This window comes from Drosophila elegans, unplaced genomic scaffold (genome assembly GCF_018152505.1).
Source record: "Drosophila elegans isolate 14027-0461.03 unplaced genomic scaffold, ASM1815250v1 contig_257, whole genome shotgun sequence".
NCBI classification, from domain to species: Eukaryota; Metazoa; Arthropoda; class Insecta; order Diptera; family Drosophilidae; genus Drosophila; species Drosophila elegans.
In genome coordinates this window covers 278,901-293,934 of record NW_024545631.1, presented here as the reverse complement: position 1 = coordinate 293,934, position 15,034 = coordinate 278,901, and the positions used below count along the sequence as shown (strand labels likewise).

At 36.3% G+C, this 15,034-nt stretch overlaps 1 protein-coding gene across 1 annotated transcript; it reads left to right on the top strand.

The window, feature by feature from the left end:
- The first annotated feature begins 4,254 nt into the window (after nt 1-4,254).
- LOC108150082 (transcription elongation factor 1 homolog) lies at nt 4,255-4,852 on the top strand. Its single transcript, XM_017278047.2, has 2 exons — nt 4,255-4,470; nt 4,596-4,852. Exons 1-2 carry the CDS (start codon nt 4,355-4,357, stop codon nt 4,726-4,728), a joined length of 249 nt encoding a protein of 82 aa, XP_017133536.1. The 5' UTR covers nt 4,255-4,354; the 3' UTR covers nt 4,729-4,852.
- The last annotated feature ends 10,182 nt before the right edge of the window (nt 4,853-15,034 follow it).

The following is a 15,034-nucleotide window of genomic DNA, read 5'->3' as shown; positions in this document are numbered from 1 at the left end:
GCTTTAGAAAAAAGGTGAATTGAAAGTTTTCAAATGCAGCTTTTAAAGCTTTTCTCCGATTTATACAATTGCCAGGGCACCTTTATATGAACCCCAAAATAAACTCATCTCCAAATTTTGAACATGCGTACTTTACTTGTTTCTAACAAAAACAACTTATAGCCTGATTCCATTGCCGCATTAAAACGCATTTAGCCAAATGCGCATTTATTTACACAGGGAATCCCATAAGGCTAAATGCCGCATTTAAAATAAATGCGATTTTTAAATGCGATTAAAAACCATTCGCCCCGAAAGTTTTTAGAAAAAATACTGGAAAATACCGATGTTTAACGATATTTTCTTCGTGCCACCACTACAACAGCTGTTTTCTATAAGCAAGGTTGGCGCAATTTTTGATGTCTTTTGAATATAAAATCTATTTTGTATAAAAATTACTGAAACCTAGAGCGCACGCTGCAAATTCTGCTCGCAGTACCACAATGCTTTACTGCTGGATCTCTGGCATAAAATTACTCCCACATATACGGGGATCCTTGCCTTTTTTAGAAACTGTGGTGGCCTTCATTGCAAACCCGTCATAACAACGCAATCAGCTTCTCTTCTTTGTCGTTCAAGTTGGCAAATGTCTCGGTCGCAATATGGATGTCCTGCTGAGCATTAAAGAGTTGAGCAAACTCACTCATATTCATTATTTTTAATTAATTTCTTTTGGATTTGCCAGGTCAGTTGTTCGTGCCAGTTACATGTCGGAGTAGCATTAGCTAAATGCTAATGCGCCATTGGAATCAGGCACTTTTACAAAGGTCATTAATGCGGCAATGGAATCAGGCTATTACATAAGATAATTCATAAAACACAATTTAATTTAATTTAATTTACGATGTACACCTTTTCCTTGTTCAATGCACAGTTAGAGATGGAAAACATCGATGTTGGCTTGCGGAACATCAATGTCACCGATGTTTCGAAAACATCGATGACATCGATGTTAACATCAAGGTTTCTCCACCTCTAAGGCACAGTAGAGCTGGGAAACTATCGATACTGGTCCCAGTCCATATTTTCGATGTATTGAGAGCAAAAATTCGATTTGTATGGTTCTTTAAACAGATTAATAGCCTGATTCCATTGTCGCATTAGTGGACTTTTTAAATGTGCCTGATTCCATTGGCGCATTAGCATTTAGTTAATGCTACTACGACATGTGAGTGGAACGAACAGCAGATCTGGGCTTGTTTACTTTTGAATTTTGGCAAATACAAAAGAAATTAATTAAAATGTAATGCTCAGCAGGACATCCATAATGCGACCGAGGCATTTGCCAACTTGGACGACAAGGAAGAGAAGCTGATTGCGTTGTTATGACGGGTTCGCAATCGAAACCACCACAGTTTCTAAAAAGGGCAAGGATGTGGGAGTTATTTTGTGCCAGAGATCCAGCAGTAATGTATTGTGGTAGTACGAGCAGAATTTACAGCGTGCGCCCTATGTTTCAGTCATTTTATACAAAATAGATTTTATATTCAAAAGACATCAAAAATTGCGCCAACTCTGCATATAGAAAACAGCTGTTGTAGTGGTGGCACGTACAAAATATCGTTAAACATCGGTATTTTCCGGTATTTTTTCTAAAAATGTTCGGGGCGAATGCTTTTTAATCGCATTTAAAAATCGCATTTATTTTAAATGCGGCATTTAGCCTTATGGGATTCCCTGTGTAAATGAATGCGCATTTGGCTAAATGCGTTTTAATGCGGCAATGGAATTAGGCTATAAAATTATAGGCAATTTCGAAATTATGTATACTTATATAGATTTTATGCAGATTTTTTGTAATAGTACTGAAAACTACAACTAAAAATATTAGAGATCAAAATCAATTTCAGTTTGGTATAAGAAAAATAAGGAATTCAATAATAAAAGAAGAAAATTCAAGTCTAAAACTAAGTAACAAAAAAAAAAATATTATTCTAACCATGCATTTCGTTGCAAAAATAGCAGAATGTTTGCATTTTTGCAATTCGCGGCAAAGAACGCCATTCATATTTTTACAGCCTCGATCAAGTTGTTCATGAAATACGTGGCGGATGCTAGACCCTCATCAGACTTAAGGCTCCACTTTATGGACTCCAAAAAAGAAAACAATCAAAAATGTATTAATAAATACGTAACGTATCATTATCGTTCAGCAGAACTGATAAATCAGTGATCAGTGACCATGTTGTTTTGGTAAATACGCCCATTTATCATCAATAGAATATTTAATAAATTACCCGAAAAACTATGTTTCATTAAAAAAAAATTACGCCAAGTGACAAATTTTTTTCTTTTACAAGAAAATTTACAAATAAATATCGGGAAAATTCCAGATATGGGATGGAAAATTATATAGCGCAAAACTAAAAGATTACACACAAAATACTGTTATGGAAAAAAATTCAGAACTAATAACTCAGCTACAATTTCGCGATCAATTTTAATTTATACAAAATAGATATTGTATTCCGAAATTGCGCCAACCTTGCGTATAGAAAACAGCTGTTGTAGTGGTGGCACGAAAAACAATCGTTAAACATCGGTATTTTCTGTTTTTTTTTCAGAAAACGTGCGGGCCGAATGATTTTTTATCGCATTTATTTATCGCATTTATTTTAAATGCGACATTTAGCCTAATGGGATTCCCTGTGTAAATAAATGGGCATTACGATAAATGCGTTTTAATGCGCCAATGGAATCCAGCTATGAAACAGGATTTATATATATTTATAGCCTGATTCCATTGCCGCATTAGCATTTAGCTAATGCCACGATCAGCTGATCTGGGTTGGTTTTCTTTTGAATTGTCGCACATCAAAACGACATGAATTAAAAATCATGAATATGAACAAGTTTAAGATATTTATGGTGAGCAACAGGTCATCCATAATGCTATCGAGGCATTTGCCAACTTGGGCGACAAGAAAGGGAAGCTAAAAGTGTTGTTTGACGGGCTTGCAATGGAGAGCATCACAGTTTTTAAAAAAGAGCAAGGAACCCCGTATGTGTGAGAGTTTTATCCTGCCAGAAATGCAGCAGTAATGCATTGTAGACCTGCGAGCCGAATTTGCTGCGTTTGCTATCGTTTTCAGGTATTTTTACGCAAAATTGATTTTATGTTTTAAAGAAATCAAATAATGCGCCATCCTTGCATAAAAACCCAGCTGCTACAGTGGTGGCACTAACGAAATATCGTTAAAAATCAGACTTTTCTGGTATTTTTTAACAAATGTTCGGGCGAATGGATTTTAATTGCATTTATTTATCGCATTTATACTAAATGCGGCATATAGCCTTGTGGGATTCCAATGGAATCCGGCTATTAGTTGGATTTTTTATAGCATTAAGAAACAATATTTTTCGGGTAAATTTTACAACTATTTTTTTTTGGCATCCTTTAACATATCTTGAAAACGTATATTTTGAGTTGTACCCGCAGAGCAACCAGCTGCCCTCCACCTGCCGTCAAAAGTTACAGTGTCATAAGCAGTGTTATTTGGAGGGGGTCTTTAACTCTATTTCCTGCTTCTACTTTTTTAATGCTATGGATTAGTGGGTATTCAAATTGCTTCCTGGGGGAGCGTAAACCTCAAATGCCTCCCATCTCTTTCGACTATGCCTCTGTTTCACAGAAACGATGATAGCCGCCATTCTATCGCACCAAGATTTTAGAGTTGCACCGAAAAAGCAACTGCTAAATATCGGCATGAAACAAGAGGGTTTGGAACGTAAGTTCCACAGTCAAGGAATAACCGGGAAAGTTTTTGGCACGGCAAAACCTAACGGAGCATCTTTCAAAGAGACTGTGGGACTAAGCCACTAAGGTCGCAAAGCAGTCTGAGGCTGCTTATAACGCTCTTGTGTTTGGGACCAAACACAGATTTTTTACTTAGATTTGGCACACGCACAGTCACATATAGACGGCGAAAAAGTGAGTCTAAGTCGTGCTCGGTTCCAATATCTTAATATTAAAAGATTTTGTTACTTTTCATTTATCTATGTATCAAAACAAATGACAAGCAATTTCCTGTTACACAATATACTGGAGCCTTCTAAACGTACCCGGCAGTTGTGTTTTATTCCGTTCATTCCGATATCGATGGAAACCCGCTTAAGTGTACTTAAGCTATAAGCTACTTTCTAAATGCCTAGATCTGTTCCATTGGAAATAGGGTATAATGAACACCGATTTCTATGGCTTTGACATACAAATTTTATTGTTATCTTGACGGGGATCAAGTTATTTTTTGAGACAAGTTTTAAATATATTTACATTGTTGGTCTTTAATAGATACTAGGACTTGTCAAAAATAAAATGGGAAGAAGAAAGTCTAAAAGAAAGCCTCCGCCGAAAAGAAAAAACATTGAACCACTTGACCAACAATTTAATTGTCCATTCTGCAACCATGAAAAGTCATGTGAAGTTAAAATGTATAGCTTCGAGCATGTTCTGATTTAAATTTTAAGCAACTTTGGCATCGCCTATATATATTTAAATGTGTTTAAAATTATTGTGTCTAAGCTTTAATTAATTTATTTTGTATTAATTATTTCAGGGATAAAGGGAGAAACACTGCCAAAATAACTTGTAGAGTGTGTTTGGAAGATTTTCAGACTGGAATCAACTTTCTTTCTGAGCCGATTGATGTTTACAATGACTGGGTAGACGCTTGTGAAACAGCAAATTAAATACAGTTTCTGTATATCCAGTAAACGTACAATTAAAACCGATGAATTACTGTTAGTTTTATAATAGTCATAATAACAAACGTACTTTAAATAGACGAAATACAAATTTACATGATAATATAAATAAACAGCTTAACTTATTTTGTTTAACACATAAAAATATTTATGTAAAATAAATAATTGTTCCCAACATTTTTAATTATATATAAAAAAAAAAAAATAATTTTGTAAATTTATAAAAAAAAAACTACCTACTTTAAATTAGAGCTACAAAACAATCGACGATAGTGTGATTTTATAGATGGCGAATGTGCTGCGGGTCGCCATCGATTATTTCCACCACCATCGACATATCGAGTGGAACAACCAAGGGTGGTGCATTCTCGACGGATTCTGATCGGATGTTAAGCAGAGCCGGCCAAATAAATTCAGACAGAAGAGCCTTCTTAAAGGTACAGCATTTAAACATGTTATTAATGTGAGACAAAAATCGAATAGACTAATTTTTTTTTACCGTATGGTTTGTTGCTTTACTTTTCAAACAATGGATTTAATTTTTTTTTGGCCCAATGTCTACTGAACTAAATTTATTTTTATTCTTTGACTTACATTACTTAAGTTTCAAAATAACGGATTTCATTGTTTTGTTTTGTTAGAAATCATAATTATATTAATTTCAACAAATTGAAACTGTAGAAAACATAATAACAATAAAGCATTTAAAAAATCGATATCGATTGTTTAAAGTATTACTATCGAAAATATCGAGTGGTGGCACTATCGAGGTTGTATATCTTAGAACCTTAGCAATGCAATGTATTTTTAACTAACAACCCCATTCCACTTCTGGGCAATGGTGGCCCCCTTGACTCTGAAATCGTGTATATAAACCCGACCTCAACCCTAATAAAATCAGTACTCAAGTAATCCTTGTGTATTCAATTACTCTGCATTCTACGAGTGAGCATCGCTGTGTCTTTGGCCCTCATATGCATGATTTTCTCCGAGTTAAACCAATTCAAGTGTTGGTTTAGCGTCCTACTGTCACTAGATTATGTTCTAGCGGCAACCACATATATAAATAATAAAAACTCAATAAATCTACAAACATTTTGGTGACCCCGAGTGTTGCATGAAATTCTAGTCAACTTGGCGACTTATTTCTGCACATATTTTTCTAGACAGATTCCCGACCATCTTGGCGATCGAATCATCTAGATTTAAAGTTGTGAAAATCTTGCTTAATAATCCTGTTATTAGGAGTAAATGATCAACTTGGCGATCTTTTACTACAATATTGGAAGTCAACTTGGCGACTCCAATAACACAAATATTTAAAAGTAGAAGAAGTCAGTAGAAGAAGTTACATCAAAAATGTAATCCGATTTACTGAAGTCAATTCGGCGACTTTCAGGATAACCGTAGATTAATTTCCGAAATTTAAGTAGTCAACAAGGCGGCTCTTCAACTGGAATACAACAATTTCAAGTAGTCAACACGACGACTCTTGCACATTTTGGGAAGCGATTGTATCCTAACAATTAACAAACAAGTTAAAAAGATTTGAAATTATTGAGTTGGCTCTTTTTCTAACCCTTAAAACATTACCTGTCTTTGACCATAAAATCAGTTGCGAGTAGAAGCGTATCCAGCTTATATTAAGCAACTAAATTATCTTCCAAAGGGTCAGGCATTATATAAGGCAAAATGGAGGTTGAAAATTTGATTGCCATTCAAAGCCAAATTGGCGAAGAAATCCAAATTTTACTGAGAAACATCAAAAAGAATTCCAGCAAAAGATAGGAAAAGACGTCTTAGTTCGAAGACAGAAATCGCCAAATTGAGGAGTATTGGAAAAAATTCGACAAAGGAAATAATATTATCCTGTAAATGTTAAATGATACTCCAATGTCGCATGAATATTTTCAAAAGCAATACTACAATCAAATGAAAAAGATTGTGTATCAAGGTATCGAAGAATTCAATACTAAAATTCTTCAATCGATGGAAACTGAAACATCGTCAGAAGTGGTGGAACAAATACAAAAATTAATAAGACACCAAGCGGCGGTTCTGGAATCTATGTCAATAACTATGAAACATATAGCTCCCGAAAACAAATTTACTTATAAATCAGTAATTGATAATTTATGGAACAAATTGAAAGTCAATTGAAATTCACAAATTGTGCATCGAACCTGATGAATTAGGTTATAGTATGGAGCGATATATCTCCGCTGAAGAAACAATGTTACAATTTTGTCAGCCATCAACTGAAGCAGTTTCAGTAGCTACCAATTCATTGGTGGCTGCAATCTCTTCAATACAGTTGCCAAAAGTTTGCATTCCAAAATTTGATGGAAGCTATCTAAAATGGCAACAATTTCATGACATTTTGAATAAAAATCATGAATCTGCTATCCCAAAGATACAAAAATGTGGTATCTTAAAGCAAATCTCTCTGGAGAAGCAGAAAGGTTAGTTAGGCATTTAGAATTAACAGAAGTTAATTATGGCGCCTGGACCATGCTTAAAGAATGTTTCAATAATAAGCGAGTCCTTTCTACTGCGATATTTGATCACAATCAATAAAAAATTTGCATGACAACATCAATGAATCATTGCAAGCCTTAAAAAATATTGGAATTAGAACAGAAACCTGGGATCCAGTCCTTCTGTTTCATATGACAAGAAAACTAGATCGACTCACGCACACGCACTGTATGAGCAAACAATTTTAGATACCAGGGAAATTCAATCAATAAAAGGGTTCCTTGCGTTTCTGGAACAACGTTTTCTCGCACTTGAAGCCATTGGCGGCAAAATGCCTACGGAAAACACAAAACAAGTGCTTAAGCGATAGCGAGTTCATTGGCGTGCCTGTTTTGTCAAAAAGGACATAGCATTTACAAATGCGATAGATTTAAGGATATTTCTCCTCGTAAAAGGCTGGCCTGGGTCCAGCAAAAGAAATTGTGAATTAATTGCTTAAAGGTAGACCACATGTCCAAACAATGCATATCTTAATATAGATGCATAAAATGCAACAAAAAGCACAACACATTGCTACATTTAGGTAACGGAAAATCCAGTACCGAACCAAAAACAGCCGCGTATGCTGCTACTAAAAACAGTTGTGAGAAAAAATACGCACTGTTAGCAACGGCTAGAGTCATAGTGCAAGGAGTAAACAATCAAGAAGGAGATTTTCGCGCACTTCTCGATTCCGGATCACAAATAAATTTAATATCTGAACGACTCGTTAAGCGGTTATCGTTGCAACTACATCCAACATACCTTCGCATTGAGGGAGTTGGAGCCCAGCCGCGAATAAGTAAAGGTCGTGTTAGTGCACTAATTAAATCAAAACATAGTGATTTTGAAGCAAGAGTCGAAGCGTTTGTTCTTCCTCATATTGTGGCAGATCAGCCCACTGAACAAGTAAAAATAAGTGATTTAAAAATCTCAAACAATATTCCGCTTGCTGATCCTTATTTCGCAAGACCAGGAAAAATTGATTTACTGCTTGGCGCGGAACATCACTTTTCTATCATAAGGCCAGAACAAATCAAGTCGTCTCCAGGCCATCCGATTCTCCAGAACACCGAATTTTGTTGGATCATTGCTGGAAAAATCAACATGTGCTCAAAAATGCCACAAAATTGCATGGTAGTTTCCTCAGCCGAGGTTGCTTCCTCGGCTGATTTTGCTTAATCGTCTATGTAAAAATTCTGGAAATTGGACAACATGGAACCAATAAGGAAATACAGGACACCAGAGGAAAGACATTGCGAAAAACATTTTTTGGAAAATCTTCAACATGCACAAGACGGAAGGTTACTAGTCAGATTACCTTGTTCTGAAGATCCCTCAGCCCTGGGGAAGTCTGGCGATATTGCGACAAGGAGTTTCCTTTCGATGGAACGAAGAACCAGCCCAGATATTAAAATTTTGTATAGCGAATTTATGGCCGAAAACGAAAAACTAGGTCATATGAAACAAGTATTGCCTAATCAAATACCAAAGGAGCATTACTTTATTCCTCACCACCGCGTTCTTAAACCGGAAAGTACTACTACAAAATTAAGAGTAGTTTTTGATGCTTCCTGTAAAACATCTACAGGAAAATCATTGAATGATGTGCTTTATCCAGGACCAGTTGTTCAAAGTGATCTGTTTTCTATTCTATTGAGATTCAGAATTCACAAATATGTTTTTACGGCTGATATAAAAAAAATGTATCGGCAAGTTTGGATGAATCCAAAAGACCAATTCAATCAAATGATTGTTTGGCGCTACAATCCGTCTGATGAAATAAAATTTTACCGGCTGAAAACTGTGACTCATAGCACAACGTCAGCTCCATTTCTTGCCACAAAATGCTTGGAGCATTTGGCCAATAAACATTTGGCAAAATTGCCATTGGGATCAAATGCACTAAAGAACGATTTCTATGTTGATGACTGCCTAACCGGAGCAGACACAATTATAGATGCTCAAAGGATTCAAGGAGAGTTGAACAAAATCTTTCTGCCTTGTGGATTTAAGCTTAGAAAATGGTGCTCTAATTCACACCAGCTACCAAAGGATGTTTTACCTGAAGATATTGCTAGCAACATAAATGCTGAAAAACAGACAAACGACTGTGCGTCTATTATGCGCTAAATCAAAAGTAGCACCTCTTGAAAAGCAAACCCTACCGCGACTAGAGTTATGTGCAGCTGTATTAGGCGCAGAGCTTGCTGAAAAGGTGAAAAAGGATCTTAATTTACAATCAGAATCCATAAAATGTCATTACTGGACAGATTCGACAATCGTGTTATGTTGAATAAATGCGAAAGCATCGAATTTCCATACATTCGTTGCAAATAGGTTGTCGAAAATTCAAGATACAACCTGCCCGAATCAATGGAGACATGTGTCATCAAATCTCAACGCCGCAGTTGTATTATCTAGAGGGACAGCCGCATCTCAATTAAGCGGTCATACATTGTGGTTATACGGACCACTGTTTCTTCATGCATCTGAAGAGAAATGGCCAGCTATATTTAAAGCTCCAAAGGATAACACTATTTCTTTGGAACGGAAAATTAAAATTGTTACATTGGCAACATGTACACTACATGGAAACTCATTTAATCGCTTACAACGTATAATTGCATACATGTTACGATTTTGTTATCGTAAAAATAGAAAACAAGCCGAGCTACTGGAGTTTGACAAATTGGAAAAAGCTAGGCGGATAATTATACGGTGTATACAACAGGCTGACTTCACAAATGAATTTAACCACCTTCGACTTCATCCCGAACGACCATTACCCAACAGCAGCAAGGTCGCTTCTCTTCATCTTCATTTGGACGAAAACTCTATCATAAGAGTAGGAACAGGGGTGGAGAATGCCCCAAATTCTCGGGATGCAATGAATCCCTACTTACTACCATATAATGACGAGATCATCAAAATGCTGATACATAAACTTCACGAAGAAAATATGCATTGTGGACAAAATACTTTGAAGGGTATTGTACGACAACAGTATCACATTATCAAAATCACTCCTATGGTTAGAAACGTTATCATGAAATGCGTGCCATTTCGGTTTCGTCCGAAATTGCTTTCCCAAATAATGGGAAAACTACCTGAGCAAAGAGTTTCACAAAATCGACCGTTTTTAAATACCGGAGTCGATTATTGCGGACCCTTCTGACTACACCACAAGGTCCGAGGCAAGCGACCTGATAAGGCATACATAGCAGTATTTGTATGTTTCTCGACAAAGGCTGTCCATCTGGAACTTGTGGGAGATTTAACAACTGCTGCATTCCTTGGAGCACTACAACGATTTATAAGTCGTAGAGGAAAGTGTCAGACCCTATACTGCGACAATGCGACAAATTTTCTTTGGCGCCAACAACCAATTAAAAGAGTTAAAAGAAAAAATCCACTCACAGCAGACTAAGAACTCTATAGTCCAGCTGTGCAATACGAAGGGTGTCCATTTTAAATTTATTCCACCGAGATCCCCTCACTTTGGTGGAATATGGGAAGCTGCAGTAAAATCAGCAAAAACACTATTATTAAAAAATGTGTCAACTGCTAACCTCACCTTTGAGCAGTTGAGCACTGTTATCACAAATGTTGAGGCAGTTTTAAATTCTCGGCCTCTTACTCCAAGATCAGATGATCCTAATGACCTTACAGTCCTAACACCAGGTCATTTACTGATTGGAGAAGCACTAGTCGCTCAGCCAGACCCAGAATCACTTCGAATAAAATCGCTACCTGAACAAAGGGAGCTGGTGCAGCGACTTATGCACACATTCTGGACACAGTGGTCCAGAGAATATTTAACAGGCCTGCAACAACACTCAAAATGGAAACAAGCCCATAAAAATGTAAGAGAAGGCATGATGGTTATTGTCAAGGAAGACAATGTGCTTATGCTGCAATGGCCTATTGGACGAATAGTTAAAATTTATCCAGGCCAAGATGGATATATGCGTGTTGCAGACGTAAAAACTGGAATAGGAGTATTTAAAAGAGCGATTCATAACGAAAGGAAACAAATGAAGAGATGCAGAAGAAGAAGATCAAGAACCAAAAAGGCGGAAGAGCCCATCCTTACCAATGCTATCGATGCCGTTATTAATCTTACTGCTGCTATTAACATTAGATGGTGCAGGCCCGATTAACATAACCAGGTTTGATTTAAGGCCAGGAATTTATTACGAAAAAATTGGATCTACTCGACTAGCAACTGCAGACTGGACAATCATAGCTTATTATGATTTAAAACCGTACCTCGAAGATGTAAAGACATTTTACATGGGGACAATTAAGGTTGGTCAAATGTGTTCACATATACAACCAGTCCAAGCATGTGCTGCTGTATACCATCATTTTCAACACGTTTATGAAGAAATAAAAACTGAAAATGATTTACTCTACATGTCAAGAACGCGTCGTTCTCCCTTGGATATTGTTGGAAATATTGCCAACAGTTTATTTGGCGTATTAGACACAGAATATGCCAAGAAGATGTCATCAACTATTCAAAAGGTGAAATCGAATGAAGATTACATTTTAGAATTAGTTAAGAATCAAACTTCGATAAATGATTCTACAATAAACATTATGAAACGAGATGAAGCTGCTATCGATAAAAGGATAAAAATAATGACTCAGCAAATGGAGGAAGCAACATCGAGATCAATTCATTACTATATCGTCAAGTGAATTTGAACTTAGTAACATACTTAATGGCGAAGAGTATATTTGCTCAGAAAAGCAATACATGTTCTCCATTGACAATCATTGTGAGTTTCAATTGTTTAATAACAAATCCTCGTCATTGTGCCAAACAAGGGATCAAAAATCAATGGATATTTTCAATTAAGTCACCGATGGAGTTATCAGCAGTATGTGATGATCAATTATCAACCATTACAATTGATAATACACTTTACGAAATCCTGTTCTAAGTGTTATTGGCCATCAGGTACCCTCTACTGGAACATTGAAATTGTCGTATGCTCGATTTTGTAGTCTAAATAAATCTTTAACACCGCTTGCTAAAGTTTCGCAAGCAAATAATTCATTAAAGCTAAGTTATAATGATTTAGCTGAGCTCAGCAAGGAACTGATTCCAAGAACAAAAATAAAAATGCCAAACGTGATCGTCGAACTACAACACCACCACATAAGTGCCTATATCGCCCTAATTTTATCACTTGGGTTGATAATATTTTATGTATGGAAACGTTTCCAAAAGAAGTCACCTCAACCAACCTCGTCATCGTCAAAGGACATCGACTAGTCAGCGAAGCCAATGTTAATCAACACCCCAAGAAGACATCACCAGACGTCCGTATCCGACGCCTTTTAGATAAATATTGGATGATGTTGAACACCTATTCAACGGCCGGGAGTATGTTAGCACACCACTTCAGTCGACGCATACAAGCAGCGCTAGCTCTGCCTGCTTTACCTTCAAATACCCGGATTCTATTTTTTCTAACTCTAGCCTATAAATTCCCTGTGTAGGAGACAAATATGTTGACTTTGTATATCTTAGAACCTAAGCAATGCAATGTATTTTTAACTAACAACCCCATTCCACTTTTGTGCAATGGTAGCCCCATTGACTCTGAAATCGTGTATATAAGCCCGACCTCAACCCTAATAAAATCAGTACTCAAGTAATCCTTGTGTATTCAATTACTCTGCATTCTACGAGTGAGCATCGCTGTGTCTTAGGCCCTCATATGCATGATTTTCTCCGAGTTAAACCAATTCAAGTGTTGGTTTAGCGTCCTATTTTCACTAGATTATGTTCTAGGGGCAACCACATATAAAAAATAATAAAAAGTCAATAAATCTACAAACAACAGCTCTACATTATATGATAAATTACATTTAGCTAATGCTACTCCGACATGTGAGTGGCACGAACATCTGATCTGCGTTTGTTTTTGGCAAATTCAAAAGCAATTAATTAAAAATAATTAATATGAGTGAGTTTAATCAACTCTTTAATGCTCAGCAGGACATCCATAATGCGACCGAGGCATTTGCCAACTTGTACGACAAGGGAGAGAAGCTGATGGTGTTGTTTGACGGGTTTGCAATGAAGACACACACACCACAGTTTCTAAAAAGATCTAGAATGCCCGTATATGTTGGAGTTATTTCCTGCCAGAGATCCAGCAGTAATGCATTGTGGTCCTGCGAGCAGAATTTGGAGCGTGCGCTTTTGTTTTCAGTAATTTTTATACAAAATAGATTTTATACTCGAAAGAAATCAAAAATCGCGCCAACCTTGAGTATAGAAAACAGCTGTGGTATTAGTGGCACGAACAAAATATCGTTAATCATCGGTATTTTCCGGTACTTTTTATTGCATTAATTTATCTCATTTATTTTAAATGCAGCACTTATCCTTTTGGGATTCCCTGTGTAAATAAATGCGTATTAGGCTCAATGCGTTTTAATGCGCCAATTGAATCCGTCTATTATTTGCTTAAATATTTATTCATTTAGCGTCACAAAATTTGATATCAGAAGTTTTTGTGTTGAAGGTGCGATCGTAAACTATTATTTATAAAGTGTGTTTGTTTGACATCAGAAGTTTTGGTTTGAAATATAGTAAAAGGACACCAATATTGTTACCATGATTTTTACCAAAAAATACTTTTAAGTATACTTTAGTTCTAATTTAATTTTAACAAACAACGTTTGGGAAGACTACAGCTTAAAGCCTCAGATCGACAAACAGTTTCTCCAGCGGAAAAATTTATTATTTCTTTCATTTGTCTGGTAATAAATTAGTTCTATCTCTACTTTCTGACTGGGATCATTTGATGAATTTGGGTGTTTTTAGTCTCCCAGATATATATTGGTGCTCTTCCACTGACTCAATTGCTTGCACTCCTTGCAACAGCTTGCAACGCAGAGAGGCGCATTTTGAAGAATGTTGCCATGCGCTTGAATTGTTCTTTCATTGAACATAACATTTGAGACAAGTGTCCCAAAAAATGTAAGCAAAACAAAAGCCAATCATCTGTCTTTGTTTCTGCCCGCTTCTCTTAAAAGCGATCGTCAGAAGTTTTCTCAACCACTTAAGAGCAGTCGGTGTTTTAATGGACACCGACTACAATATCCTGTTCCCATCTCGGTAGACCGATTTCTATTAATTCGAATACATACATATATCAATCATTTGAATTTCTAAACAGAAATAAAATATATGCTGAAATTTTAAAAAATAGTTTATAACATTATAAACATAATACTCATAGTTTTATCACTAACCATACAACATATAGACTGGTCATTTCATACAACGCATTTGGACACAAAAAAAACGGATCGCGGGATGCCTCCCGTGCTCACAGCAGCAGGTCCCTGCACTTCGTGTGCGTTCGGGTTTTTTGCTCTCTCATTCTTATTCTCATTTTTATGCTCCCGCACTCATTGCACGAGTTCAGTCGTTCAGTCGCAGAGAGACGCTTTTTGAAGAAGGCTGCCCTGTGCTTGAATTCGTCTTTGTATGTATGCGTGATCATGCATTCTCATACACGGGAGCATGTGTGCGTTTAATTCATTTCGGCGCATCAAGAATATTTTGTCTTTTGACACTTTTCAAACTTGGTACCCTAAGAATATGGGCGTATTTACTATTGGGTTATGATAAAAATATAAATATTATATGTTATAATATATTTTTTTAATATTTCAGCATATATTTTATTTTTGTTTACAAATTCAAATCAGTGGTAGCAGTAAAATGTTTGTATTCGAATTA